Genomic DNA, 15,332 nt, shown 5'->3' on the forward strand with positions numbered 1-15,332 from the left:
GTGCGCCACCACCGCCCGGCCCTTGTTTGCCTTTTTGAACTGTGCCTCAGTATGTAGTCCTAGCTGACTTGAAATTTAGTATCTGCCCAAGACTGGCCTTGAAATTAAATGCATGAGCTACCTTGATACAACTTTTGAAGATACTCATTTTTTCCTAAATTTTTATGTATTCAAAATAAGCTTTATTAAAAGAAAGCTGTAAAATTATGTTTTCTCTGAAAACAAGCTGAGCCTGATCACTCAGTGTACAGATCCTGGAAAACAAGACCCCCAAAATGGCTGTTATAGAGGGATATGGTAGGGAAGAAGTGTTACTATTGTTTTTACAATTCTTGCAGTGAAACCTATCATCACAAAACTAAGACCTTAAAATTCAAAGAAGACAAAGCCTGAGCACCACCTGCTTCTCACTGAGGCAGATATGTATAGGAAGAACTGGGGAAGAAATGTGAACAGATGCCAAAATTAATACACAATAAATGTCCCTTCAGTGGTTAAATGATAGCACATCACAAGCCTCTGTCCTCACTTTTATTTATTGAGTAATGCAGTTGTTGAACTGCTTAAGGAATACAGCTGAGTGGAAAGTAGACTGAAGATCGGAAAAAGTAGATGCTAGCCCTGGTTCTGCTATCCACTAGCACCATGGTGAGCTAGAGCTATGGACAATGGTGAGAACATTGAAGCTGGCAGACCTCTTTGTGCCTTGACTGGCCTTATTAATAGATTGCAGCATTCCACTTGTTAGTACCAGAGACAGGGAAGAAACTTTCACTGCTATGCTGTTTGGTAATGATAAAGAGAGAAAAGGTCTTTTTATGGTAGTTGGGTTCTCAAAACCACTCTTCATGCTTGGTGATAAGGAGAAGAGTTGGCTGTCAAAGCTGTATTAGCTTATTATCTACAAAGCTGATACTGCCTCTTAAATTCCCTCCTTGTGCCAGGAACCCATCTGAAATGAAGGCTTGCAGAGCTGGAGATGCAACAGCACTTTACTTCCTCATAAGAACCAATAGGGTTAAACCTCCTTTCATAAAATTAAAAATTGCATATATTTTTAAAGCAGAGTTGTGTTGTGTTGCACTGTATATTTAAAAATACTTTGAGGTTGCTATTTATAGGAAACAATGATAAACAATTCAGTCTACAAAGAAGAGCAAGGCTAATTGACGTGTGCGTGTGTGTGTGTGTGTGTGTGGTGTGTGTTTCTGTGCGTGGGTGCGTGCTCAGAAAACTGGAGGTTAAAGTTGGTATCTTTCTGGGTTGCTTCTCTGGCTTACTTTTTGAGACAGAGTCTGTTATTGAGCCTTGTAAATCCTAGGCATCTTCCTGTCTCTGCTGCCTCACGTCTGATGTTGGAGGCATGGACCACTACACCCAACATTGTCAAGGGAGTAGTGGAGATTGAGTACATCCTCACTTTACCAACTGAGCCATTTCCCCAGCCTGGAATTACGAACTCATTAAAATTCATGAAAACTGGGAAAAGTACCCAGAGATTTAAAGTTAAATGATCCATTTCATGATGAGATTTATGTATAGATTTATGTATTCTTTTTTTTTAGAGCTGTGTAGATTTTAGGGTTCAATGTGTTTCATTCTTAGTGTTAATATTTTCACTACTGATAGCTACTACTTTAGAAATTTGGCAGGTAGAACTTGGTACCATGGATAGTGAGGATAATTGGACAGACAATAGGACGTTTTTTCGCCTAAATACAGATAAATGTACTTTTGATATAGTTAGACTGTGAGTCTATAGAGCTTAAGGTCATTGGGGGAATAAATGTAGTGTTTGTAACATGCTTATGTTTAATGATTGTAATGAGTTTCAAGAGTTGTATGTAGAATTCCTAACATATGAGAAGCATTTGGAGAGGCTAGCATATCTGGCTTATAAATTTTAGTATGTAAAGATAAGCCATCCTGAGTAAGGTAAAATTTCAAAATCATTTGAAGAAACTTAAGAATAAGTTCTCAAATCATAATGTTCTGTGGATATATTATATTTCCAGGAAAAACTGTATTAAAATAAATAATCATTGCAAGTCAAGTTTTGCAGGGGACTGAGATCATTGGTATACATCTAAGTTAATCACTTGCTGGTGACATGTCTGGCACAGCTCTCTCCTGTCCAATAATGACAGGTATACTCAGGACATTTTACTCTAGTGCTGTTTTTGGTCGTGTTAGAAACTCAGCATTGTTCAAAACTGTCTTGAGTGGTCAATAGTTCTGCCTTAAACTGAGTGAGATACATCAGAATTTTAAAATGGAATTAAGCATTCTAAAGGTAAATTGATATTCTATTATCTTCAAGCCCTTAGGGTTTTTATTCTTTTAAAAAATCAGATTAGATCTTATTTCATGATGACTTTTTCTTAAAAGAGAAATCAGAAAATTAACCATCCATTATATTTTTACTTCAGAGTAAGAAAAAAATTAATGTGGTCCAGGAGAATACTTCATAGACACTCAAGAAAGTTATCTAATAAATCAACTTTAGATTAAAGCAAACTGAAGGAACTGTATAGAGAAAAGGCTAACAAAGGAGAAAAGGGATTATTCTGAGCAACTTTTCACTACAGATTTTTAGTGTGTATAAAGTCACTGAGAATGTTGACATTCATCATACATAGCAAAGATACATTGTTGATAAATTAACATTGGTTTGAGGTTTTTATATTTTAAGAATATGGAGAAATGATAATATAGAAGAGAACAAATTAGTAAATTATTGGGGTTCTTGGCAAACTCCTAATGAATAGGATAAATCATGATGTATCGATAGAAAGGAATGCCAGTAGATAAATTGGCAGACATGACCTGTGCTTAGAGATATGTAATTTCTCAACACATCATTTTGATAGATACTTGTTACATTATTATTATTTTACTAACCATATTCTAGCTGTGTCCCAGAAAATGAAGTGATTTGAGCATCCTCACTTGAAAAAGGAAGAGTCCAAACAAGAAAATACTCCATTTTTCTTACTGTGCATTGGGGGAGCTCAGTTTGCTCCTATCTTAGGCTTATGTACTTGGAGAATGTAGTATATTTGTAGCCATTTGATACATTCAGTGGCTCTTAAATAATGCCGTTTATTCGACCTGTGCTCTCTTAACACATTTTACACAAAAACTCATGGAAAGTTAGTATTCTTTTTTGTGAATTTTCCAATTGTATTTCAGACTTTAAGAAAGAAAGGCCTTAATGGTTGTGAGAGCCCTGATGCTGACGATTACTTTGAGCACAGTCCACTCTCGGAGGACAGACTCAGCAAACTAAATGAAGATAGTGATTTTATTTTCAAACGAGGCCCTGTAAGTACTTTCACTTTACCGTTGCCTTTTATTTGTTGATCCTTTTTGTTAACTTCATATTTAGGCTCTGAACAAGAAGGAACACAGAGGCTGCGACAGCCCAGACCCCGATACTTCCTATGTGCTAACTCCACATACAGAAGAAAAATATAAAAAAATTAATGAGGAATTTGATAATATGATGCGGAATCATAAAATCGCAGTGAGTACTAAAGTATGGTTTGTGCTTTTATCATGTGCATGAAGAAATTGACCATACATCCTACCTCATTTTTAACAGAGGATTGGTGTCAATAAGTATAAGAGGAAAGAAGGTGTTTATTAACTCTTTTTGGTTTTACAGAAATTTGAAATGCCAAAATCTTGTAGTAATAAATGTTGAGTATCTTAAATGTAGAAATGAAGAGAAAATGTCCTAATTCCAGTTCTGCCACTAAATGTCCATTATATCTTTACATAAGATATCCATATATCCTGAATTATAGTTGTTTGATCTGTGAAGTAAATGAGTTGGCTCATATAATTTTAAGATTGTTCTAGTTTTAAAATTTCCTTGATTTCAGTATAAAGTAAGGCATTTATAGAAGGCATTCCTGTCTTTCCCATATACATACATACATACATACATACATATGTGTATATACATACATGTATATACACATATAGTTGATCCTAAGAATGCCAAGTGTTAGTTTAGTTTAGCTTGTTGTAAGTTTTCATGTCTCTAAATCATCTTTACCTATTTTATATAATTATCTTTATTTTAGAAGAACTGAGCTGACTGTTGAGCTCTTTATACTATGACCCAAAGCACTGACCCAGCAAGAACATTGACTATATTACTGCTTTTTTTCTTATACTCTTCAGCACTAAAGAAGAGGACTAGATTTTCTTTAAGGACACTCTTGTCCTTAAACTAATCACATAACAAATAGTACTGTAACTTTCTGTGCACACTTACCTAACCCTGAGAAATAGTCCATTTTGAGCTTACTGGGCTTGTGTACCTGGCTGAAAATACTGAAAGATCTCACTGGACTGTCCACTGAGGTCCACCTAGGTCCATTGCTCTCTAGTTCTGTGTATGTAAATATAGCTGTGTGGAACAGGCAGATTCCAGGGCTGCCATGTTGGTCCTGGTTTTTTTTTTCATTGTCATAGTTGAATCTCTTGAATTATGCCATGAAGAATGACATGCATTATATGTCATTTCTTCAGAGTAATTCTGTAGGAAGAATCGCATGGAAATAGCTTTAAACCAATTTTTAAGCTAATACCATTATTTTTAAAAACAGAACAGTACCAAATAAAATTTCTCTGATCTCACAGGGATGTTGTTCCCAGAGTTAAACTTTAAGCTTTAAGAATATAATAAAATTGCTTCATCGTTTATTTGTTTCTTGACTTTCCACCCACAACTTTTAATTAAGGAGAAGCATGCTGTCTATTATGATCAACAAATGTATTAAAATTGGTCTCTGGAGGAAATGCCAGAGGAAACTAGGAAATGCCCTTTCAGAGAAAGCATGAAATATTTTGAAAAGAAGATAGCTTTTATAATGTTTATAATTTAATCTTTATACAATTTTAAAGATACCAAGACTCTATTCTAACTTGGCAGTAGTTAATCTTATTGTGTAGGTGATTTCCTTTTTATATTTTATTACATACAAATTACATTGTGTTCTGTGTATAATTACTTGACTTTTCTAGTTTAAAAAATGTCTGTCAGTCAAATCATACTGGACTTATTCATAATATCCTAAAATTGATGTATTAAGTTAATAATGTATATACACTTTCCCCTTTGGTTATGTTTGGGTTCCCCCAATAGCAATGTAATGTTAAATTAGTTTGCACTGGAGTTCTAATTAATGCTTACTTGGTACCTGATAAATTTTGTAATGTCTAAATTCAACAATATTATTTTAATTTCAGGTTTTAACTTTTAATTTCATCTCTTGAATATTTGAAACATACTGTATAGTTACATTATCATATATATATATATCAACGTAAAATTGAAAATAAAAAAGGTCATGTCAGGTATATTCATGTTCAAGTATAATTCTAGAGAATATAGCTTAACACTGCAAATGAAGAAGCTGTCCCCATACTCTGCTTTTAATAATGAGAGTTATTTAGTTAAAGTCATTTAATGTTGATAAAATGAAACCAATAGTTTTCTCTTGTTCTTTACAGCCTGGTTTGCCACCTCAGAACTTCTCAATGTCTGTCACAGTCCCTGTGACCAGCCCTAATGCTTTGTCCTACACTAACCCAGGGAGTTCACTTGTGTCACCGTCTTTGGCAGCCAGCTCAACATTAGCAGATTCAAGTATGCTGTCTCCACCCCCAGCTACGTTACATAGAAATGTATCCCCTGGAGCTCCGCAGAGACCACCAAGTACTGGCAGTGCAAGTATGTTGTGAAGTATTCTATTCATTCTTTGAAAAAGAGGATGAGAAATGAATTGTTGACAGAGAAAGTTTATTCTCCTTAGTCTTAACTTTATTGTCAGGCTGGTGTGGTGGTGTACACCTTTAATCCCAGCATTTGGGAGGCAGAGGCAGCCAGATCTCTGTGAGTTTGATAATAGCCGCCAGGTCTACATAGTGAGTTCCAGAACAGCCAGGGCTATATAGAGAGACCCTATCTTTTTTTTTTTTTTCATTCAAAAATTTCCACTTCCTCCCCTCCTCCCACTCCCCCACTCACCCTCCTCCCTTCCCCTCCAGTCTTAAGAGAGAGCAGGGTACCCTGCCCCTCCCCCCTCCATTCTGGTCTAGGAAGGTGTGCATCCAAATAGACTAGGGTCCCAAAAAGCCAGTACATGCAGTAGAAACAAGTCCCAGTGCCATTATCAATGGCTTCTCAGTCAGCCCCCATTGTCAGCCACATTCAGAGATTCCAGTTTGATCACAGGCTCATTCAGTCCCAGTCCAGCTGGATTTGGTGAGCTCCCATTAGATCAGGCACACTGGAGAGACCCTATCTTACAAAACAAAAATATGCAAACAAAAAAAACCCACTTTATTGTCTGGATGAACAAGAATCACTGCTCCATAAGTTCATTTTAAGTATTTTTTTAACATCCGTGGGAAAAACATTGTTGGGCAAAGTAAGATAGTATGGATAATGTGCTGTTTATAATTTTTCCTTATCATGGGAAAGCCATACTGTGACGGGCAGAGAATTTAACTTAAATGTTGCAAGCAAAGATTTAAAGTTGAATATGTGAACCTCACATTAGAAATAAGGAGTGAGTGTATTCTGTGCATCTATTCCTACTGAGTTCAGTAGTTCATCAGCAGTTCACAGTGCATTTGCCACTTTAGTCTGTGTAGTTTAGTACTGCCTTCCCCTGAGTCCTAGGCTTAACAGTGCTCTATGGGGACTTTTCTCATTCTTGTCAGTATTGGCTAGTTAACAGTGATGCACAGGATGGCAGGTATTTCAGAAGCTTAATAGGTAAATTCATTTATGTGTATACTATACATAGACTCCCCCACAGCACTTGTGTAGTTAAACATGATATATATATATAGAGAGAGTGTGTGAATTATATCAGTTATACATTAGTACAAACTTTAGACTGAGCTAGTTTTGTATTGACTTAAGTTTTAGGAATAGAATGTGGGTTATAGTGGGATGACCTCATTTTACTGTGAAATAAAGAAAGCCAATTTTTATTCATTCTTTCTTTTCTCTGTAACATTGTTAGGTGGGATGTTGAGTACTACAGACCTCGCAGTACCAAATGGAGCTGGAAATAGTCCAGTGGGTGAGTGAATTCCTATTGTTTAACTTTGCAGATGTCTGTTTGATCTGAGCTACTACTAAGTATTGCCCTAAAACAAGGCCTTCTGTCTCTGAGGGACAGTTTAATTATCAATCTTAGCAGTTTCTACAACAGCCCTATTCATCACTTAAACATTAACTAAGTTCGTTCGTTCGTTCGTTCGTTCGTTCATTCATTCATTCATTCATTCATTCATTATGTATTAAGTACTTCCTCTATACCAGGCATTATTCTTTCCTGTTTATGTACACACACACATCATATTCTTGCCCACATTCCCCTTATTTCCTGACACTCCTCTATGCTCACATACCCTCCTTCTACCTTATTGTTCTCTTCTTTTTTTTTTTTAAATTTTCCACTGAGTTCCATTAGTGATATCTGCTTTCCAGTGAGTGTGAGACCATCCACCAGAGCATAAACACCATGCCAGCAACTACAACCCTAAGGAAAAATCACACACACACACACACACACACACACACACACACACACACACACACACACACCCCATAGCTATTAACTGCAAATACCTCCTCAGCTACAGGAGGAGTCCTTCCCTCATCCGTGGTAGAATGTTGAAAGGCTTGATCTTGGCAGGTATTCATAGCTTCAGTTAGCTGGTGAGAGTGATGGCCATGTCACATCTGGAAGACAGCATTCCTCAGCTCTCCTCCCCGTCCTTTGGTTCTTACATTCTTTCCACCCCTTCTTGTGTGATGTTCCTGAGCCTTGGTGGGGAGGGTGATAATAAATATCCCATTAGGGTTGAGTACTCAGCAGTCACTTACTCTCAGCACTTTCATTAGTTATGAGTCTGCATTGACTGCTGCCCACTGCAGAAACAGCCTCTCCGTCAAAGACTGAAAGCAGCATTAATCTATGGGTGCAAACATACATTTAGAAATCAGTTTGACAGCTGCCTTTCTGTAACTTCTGTCACCACTAGAGTTAAATCATTGGGAAAGTACTTTATTTTAAAACAGCATTAAATGTTTTCAGAAATTGGAATACTAAGAAATGTGTGCATATACTCAAGTTAGAGATCCAAGTGATTCTCTTGGGGATCTGCTTTGGTGATCATATGTAGAATATTCATGGTTTGTCATAGTTACAGCCAAATAGACTCTTTCGCTTTGGGATTATTCCCAATGTGTGTGGAGTGATTAAATCCAAAGCCTCACACATGCTAAAAAACACTGTTGAGTATCTATATTCCCAATATACTATGCACAACAGGTCCTAAACAATAGATTAGCACCATCTAGTTAAAAAATAAAGCAAAAAATAATGGTATGATACAAATATGTTTTTTGCATATTTCTGGTTCTCTTGACTTAGGCTCCAGCCTTCTGAGTCATGATGGTTTAAAGATATATCATAATGGAGCTGGAGAGATGACTCAACAGTTAAGAGCACTTGTTGCTTTCTTGGTTCAGGTCCTAGCACCCATATGGAGGCTTACAACTCCACTTCCACAGATCTAATGCCTTTTGACTATGCTGGTTACCAGGCATTCATGTAGTCACATACATACATGTAGGCAAAACACTTACATGCCTAAAATAAATAATTCTAAGATATATGTCTTTCCATCCCTGGCATGTGGTAAAGATAATCATTTTGATATTGTGTCTGCACTGCATTAAATGATATTTTAGTGGATTTAAGTGGTTTAAAAAACTGCTATGGGGCCAGGTGGTGGTGATGCATTCTTTTAATCCCAGCGCTTGGGAGACAGAGGCAGGCAGCCTGGTCTACAAGAACTAGTTCCATAACAGGCTCCAAAGCTACAGAGAAACCCTGTCTCAAAAAACAGACAAAACTGCCATGGGGACTTAAGAGATCAAATATAGGAAATATATGAAGGTCTTGCTATCAGTTATTTATTAGTACACTGCACTTAGTGCATGTTTGTATTCAAATATGTATGGTTTATTTAAATACAACTCAGTTTTATTGTCTCAATCCAGTGTACACTTTTCGTATGTTTAAAGTCCATCAAGATTTGAGAGAGCCTTGTATACTCATATTACACTGGCCTGAGACTGCAGAAGGCTAGAATCTATATAAAGTGAACCAGAAATAAACAGTCCATAACTACACTATTTGCATCATACTTTTTTTTTTTTTAGTTATTCAGTGATATTGATCTATTGTTCGGGACCTGTTGTGCATAGTAGTTTGGGAATATAGGTATTCAGAAATGTTTGTTTAGCATGTATGAAGCCTTGAATTAAACATTACACGCACAGTGTTTTAGTCAGAGTTAATACCTTGATGTGAGTGTGGGGCATACCTGTAACTGTAGTACCCCAGAGGTCATAGGGGACAAGAACCCTGTATTCTAGACCAGCCTGATCCACACAGCAAACTGTAGTAAACCTGAAATTCAAATTAAAGTGCCAAGAACACATATGACTTTAATTTGCTGATTCTCATCTGATACTCCCTTTCATTGGGACTCCCAAAAGGTGTGAAGCTGATGGTCTTCATATATGCTTTTGATACCTTGTAAATTAGTCTTGATATAAAGGTTTGAAAGATTTCAGTGGTTATAAAATGTCTATGCCTGTAAACGGCTAATCCCATTTCTGAGGCTTTGTCTAAGAAAGTAAGCTAGGGGCTGGAGGGCTGTCTTAACAGTTAAGAGCATTGGTTGCTCTTGCACAGGACCTGGACTCAGTTCCCAGTATCCACATGGAGGCTCATGCCCATCCATAACTCCATTGACTCCATTTCCAAAGGATCTGATGCCTTCTTTTGGCTTCTGCAGGTTACCAGGCACTCATATGGTACATAGACATTTATGAAGGCAAAACACTTATTCACAAAACGAGAGGAAGTAAAATAGAATATGTGATAACTTAGTTGTAATAAATAATAGACTGAAGTCAGCAGAGTCAGCAATGTGAAACGTAGGTAAATTTCAAGGGAGTTTGTTTTAGTTGTGATTTAAATGTATATAGAAAATAAACATATAGAGAAAATGTAAGGAACCCCAAACTGATTCTAATAGGGTGATAAAATAATAATGTACTTCCCCTTTCTTTTACTTTTTAAATTTTATGTGACATGATAGTGATGATGTCCCTAAAGTCATAAAGTTTTTATTGTAGCAAATTGGTTTTCTGGTTGTTTTTCCTGTGTTTTGATTTTTTTTCCACCTGTCACTATTGCAAACTTAAACTGACAGTTGTACATACTATAATTTGTAAAGCTCTGTCATGGTGACAGTCTATGCGTTTATGATTTACTACATGCATTTCACTGCTAAGAATATAAAATCAGCTTATACTGTAGCTCAGATGTTTGTTTAACCATTGGCCTATATTATAATGTCAAGAATGAAAAAAATGATATATCTAGTACCTTCACTTAAAAAAAATTTTGTGTGGGGTGGAAATAGGGTGTGTATGTGTGTATGTTTTGTGTGTATGTACATGTAGGTAGGTGTGGGTATGCACATGGTACAGAGGCCAGAAAATGGGCATCCAGTTTCTTCCTGTCACTCTTCCACGTTGTTTATTCAAAACAGGGTCTCTCACTTAGCTAGACTGACTGGCCACCAAAGTGAGAATCCACATCTATTGTATGCCCTACTGCCTGCTCCCATGCTAGGGCTACAGGTAGTTGCCTTGTCACCCCCTGTCAGGCCTTTTCTATGTGAGTGCTGGGAATCTAAGCTCACCATACTTCACCACAGCAGCTTTGCTGAGTACCAGCTCCCCTTCTCCCCATCTCCCCAGCTCGCAATGTCACCCTTTAGAAGCATGTTGAGAAAGACAAAAATATATTGAACTGGAAATAGAAAAGCTCGAGAACCTTCTGTAATTGTTAAGTGTTAAATAGAAGTGGGTTGGGGGTTGCATGGTGCTAGGGCAGCAACAGCTAAAAAGATGGATGCGGAAAAGATGTTCAAAGGTGAATGAATTAAATTTCATTGGATGGATAGTTTTATGAAGCTGGCATAGGAATAATGAAGGGTGACATTGAGTACAGGTGTTTAAAACATTGTCTTGAGATGATAATACCTGGAAAAAGTCGTCCCTGGCAGTTGAATTTGGACTAAAAATTACGGGAAATGAAGCAGAAATTTGTAACTCCCATTGAAGCCTTATGTGCTTCAATCATCATATTGCATGAGAAATTAAGATTCTCTGGCAGAGGAGAAAGCTGTGTTTTTAGTGCTGTCCACCCTGGACAAATTGAGAAAAAGAATATTTTTTGGAAAGTAGGGCACAAACATTGTTTTAATTAGATATTTTTAATAGGATTCATATTGTCCTCTAGGTGAGAATTGTTATCAAGCTAAGTAAATGTGTCATCAGTTATTTCAGAAATCATGGTCTTTTTTGTAGTTTAAGAAATTCTGGGCCTGGAGAGATGGCTCAGTGGTTAAGAGCACTGCCTCCTCTTCTAAAGGTCCTGAGTTCAATTCCCAGTAGCCACATGGTGGCTCACAACCATCTGTAATGATATCTGGTGCCCTCTTCTGGCCTGAAGGCATGCTTGCAGGCAGAATACTGTATACATAACAATAAAGAAAACATTTAAAAAAAAAGAAAGAAATTTTGTTTTGTTTTTTTGAGACAGAGTTTCTCTGTGTAGCTTTGGAGCCTGTTCTAGAACTAGCTCTATAGCCCAGGCTGGCCTCGAACTCACAGAGATCTGCCTGCCTCTGCCTCCCGAGTGCTGGAATTAAAGGTGTGAGCTACAGCTTAAGCTATAGCCCAGCTATAGTTTAAGAAATTGTTATTCTTCACATAAATGATATTTTAAAATTTTTTACTAGCATTTTTTGCATATTGATGGAATAATCTACTGAACATGCCAGTTTTATTGTTTGTCACTGTGAGTTTATTATGTAGATTAGGCTGGCCTCAAACTCATGTGATCTGCCTCTTCCTTCCAAGTGCTAGAATTGAAGGCGTGTGCCAGCACTTCCACTTTGAGTTTTTAAGAATTCTCTGAAGTTTGCTTGGCAGCTGAACTTCAAAAGTGGCTTCATAATAAAACATGAATGACATAATCATCTACTATTTAATGCTAGATGAGTAGTGGCCCCCAGCCCCTGGAATAAACTTGCTATCCACTTGAATTTATTGCTTCAGCGATAGGATTTATGTTCTAAAATACAAGCTGAACTGATATAATGGAACAGCATACCTTCTACCTATAATGCCGTAATTGAAATTAGGCCTGTTAAATTTCTGGAGACGTAGGTGTATGCTTTACTCAAGAGTGTTTTTGTTAAGAGTAATAAATTACCATGCAAACTGGAAACATGTTTTAACAATAATCACACTAACATGAGTTTATTCAATTAGAAAAGACATTTTCATTACTAATTTGTAACTTATGGCAAGGGGAGTTATGTAACTACTTCACAAATCATTCTGAATAGTGTCTCCATAGAACTTAAACAAAAGCTAAGAGGCATGCAGGGATACAGTCGAGGAAATAATAAGCTTGCACTTGAGATTAGCTTCAGCTTGGCAAGTTTCCAGACACTTACATCATCCTGTAATCAGTATCTGCTGCAGTGCCCTGATGGAAGACCGAGATACTGTGCTTTTAACCCCTGTTCCACTCCTGTAACTTGATTCTCATGGGTTACTATGGACTTCACATGGTAAAGCAGCATTCGTGCTTCTTGATGATGGATGTCTCTATATATGTATTTGCACCATCTGATGATAATATTGAAATATTGGTTTGTTTATTTAGACTTTAGTACAAGTTGTGAAATAGTCTTTCAAATATTGGAGACTCGGAACACACATTCTTGCCATTATATATTAAGAGAAACCTCATTAATCTTATTGATCTGCAATATAAAGTCCTATTAAATCCTTCTAATTTTCAATATGTTACTTGCAAAATATTTTTTATCTTCCAGACAACAAAATCTAGATTAGTTTATGAGTGTTTTATTCTACAAGGGGTTAAGAGCATGACCTAAAGAAGAGGTGATTTTTTTTTTCCTCCTTCAACCACAGTACTTTCTGAGACTTAGGAGGATGCAAGAAATTGGTCTGCAGAGTGTGGAAAGCAGATTGAGCCCAGACTGAATAAATTCCCTTCAATTGAATAAATTCTACTTCAGTGAAAGCAGAATTTAAATAGCCTCATAAAATTAACTAAAATAACAATTCCCACAGCAAAGTAAAGTAAGACACAAATAAATTTGGTGTGTCACATGGTAAAAAAAAAAATTTGAGAAAGCAATATTGAGTGAAAGATAAGCCAGGAAAAAGCATAGTTGTCACCTTAAAGCACCGTACCAGTAGTACCAGTAGCAGGGGCAGTTCCTAGATGTCATCCTTGCCTTGCTTGTCTTTGCCATTGGTATTTGGGAATATAGTGGCTAGGATTCTGCAGAGTTGATTATGTCACATTTATAAATGTTAATTTTCTAGTTTCTCATACAAATAATTCATTTTTATAACAGTATGTTTTTCAAACAATATTTGTAAGCAGATACTTAAATTAAGGCCTCTGCTTTCTTTAATATTTTACAAACTTTTAATGTATTCCTAATCATAGTATTTGATTTATTTTTAAATTTTTATTATTTTATGTGTATGGCTATTTTACCCACATGTATGTCTATGTACCACATATATGCCTGTTATCCTCAGGCCAAAAGAGGGCATTGGATCCCCTATAACTGTAGTTACAGATGATTGTGAGCTGCCATGTGGATGCTGGGAATTGAACCTGGGTCCTCTGGAAGAGTAGCCCAGTGCTCTTAACCACCAAGCTCTCTCTTCAGCCCCCTAATCATTCTTTTTTTTTTTTTTTAATTTTATAATCCAGTACTGGTAAACTAGCTCAGCAGGTAAAGATTCTTGCTCCCACGTCTGGTAGACAGAGTTCAATCCCAAATTTCACACGATTGAAGAAAAGAACCAACTCCCACAAGTTGTTCTCTGATTTCCAGGAGCATCCCTTCTCCACAAATAAGTGTAATTTAAAAAAAAATACAATTCATATGTCAGTTTATCATTTAACTATATATTACTTAATGTACTTGAAATTTCTATATAAACCTCCCAAACAGTATAACAATTTTAAGTGATTTTTAAGGAAGCATACTTTTTTTTTCAAGAAATTCTGTAGTATTAAAATTAGTGTGGTGTATACATGTGTGTATGCTACTGTGCTTAGCCGTGCTGGCATATTGACAGAGTATGATGTTGTGATATCTTCATGAGTCTCTCCGTCTCATTTTTGGAGGCAGGGTCTCACTAAACCTGGTGCACGCAGTCCAGCCAGACAGGTATAACTCGCACTTCACACCACTGCCACCACCACCACTACACTGGGGTTGCAGTCATGTACCATCACACCTGGCTTGCTTTTGTTTCTTTTAAGATTTAATTTGTGTATGTGTGCCGTGTGTGTGTGTCAGCAGCTAGGTGTCTATAGCTGTGTGAATTTATTTCCAGGTTCTATGTTGTATTCTGTTTATCTGTATGTCTTTTTGTGCCAGTTCCATGCTGTATTCGTCACTTTGGCTTTGTAGTAGCTGCAATAATGAGATATAGTTGACTGTGTGCTTTCTGCCCAAGATTGCTTTGGCTATCTGTGGTCTTTGTGTTTCTTCATGAATTTTAGATTATCCTTCTAGTTCTGTGAATAATGCTTTTGGAATTTTGCTGAGAATTGCAGTGACCGTGAGGATTAATTTTGGTAGTTATAGCCATTTTACAATGTTAATTCTGCTAGTCCAGGAACATGGAAGTTCTTCATCAGATGTACCTTGTCTTTCTAGAGCTTTGAGGTACATTAGGTTGTTTACTGGAGCTCCTTCTGGTTTTCTTCATCTGAACACTTTTCCTCATAGGACTGCCCTGGCTGGGTCCTGGGGGTTCTGGTGGGTTGTGCTTTGGCATTCATTTGATTCTGAGAGTTTTACACTGCTTCCTCCCTGATTTTTTTAAGATGAGATTTGTTTCATTAAAAAGGTATAGTTCAGTCTCCAAGTACTTATGTATTTTCTGAGCTTAATCTTACTATTTCTTGTTTCAGTACACTGTGATATGATAAGATGCAGGGAATCATTTCAGGGTTTTTGTGTTTATTAAAGCATCCCTTGTCTGGAATGTTATCAATTTTAGGAGTGGTTCCATGTGCTGCTGGGAAGCTATGTCTTCTCTTTCTTAATGCTCTGGAGAAAACTATTCGGACCAGTCGATT

General features: G+C 36.8%; 1 protein-coding gene across 6 annotated transcripts in view; it reads left to right on the forward strand.

Moving 5' to 3' along the window:
* The window catches only part of Mef2a (myocyte enhancer factor 2A), a 120,655-nt gene that overhangs the window by 79,947 nt on the left and 25,376 nt on the right, over nucleotides 1-15,332 (forward strand). For 4 of the 6 annotated variants that reach the window (XM_013350224.2, XM_013350222.2, XM_026784407.1 and 1 more), the window contains 3 exons: nucleotides 3,389-3,526; nucleotides 5,527-5,746; nucleotides 7,050-7,109. In XM_013350224.2, coding sequence (XP_013205678.1) covers nucleotides 3,389-3,526; nucleotides 5,527-5,746; nucleotides 7,050-7,109 — 418 coding nt within the window. Of the gene's footprint in view, nucleotides 1-3,192; nucleotides 3,325-3,388; nucleotides 3,527-5,526; nucleotides 5,747-7,049; nucleotides 7,110-15,332 lie in introns of all 6 variants that reach the window. The other 2 variants (XM_013350225.2, XM_013350223.2) reach the window with 1 other exon arrangement.

The sequence above is a fragment of the Microtus ochrogaster genome, chromosome 22 (assembly GCF_000317375.1).
Source record: "Microtus ochrogaster isolate Prairie Vole_2 chromosome 22, MicOch1.0, whole genome shotgun sequence".
Classification (NCBI taxonomy): domain Eukaryota; kingdom Metazoa; phylum Chordata; class Mammalia; order Rodentia; family Cricetidae; genus Microtus; species Microtus ochrogaster.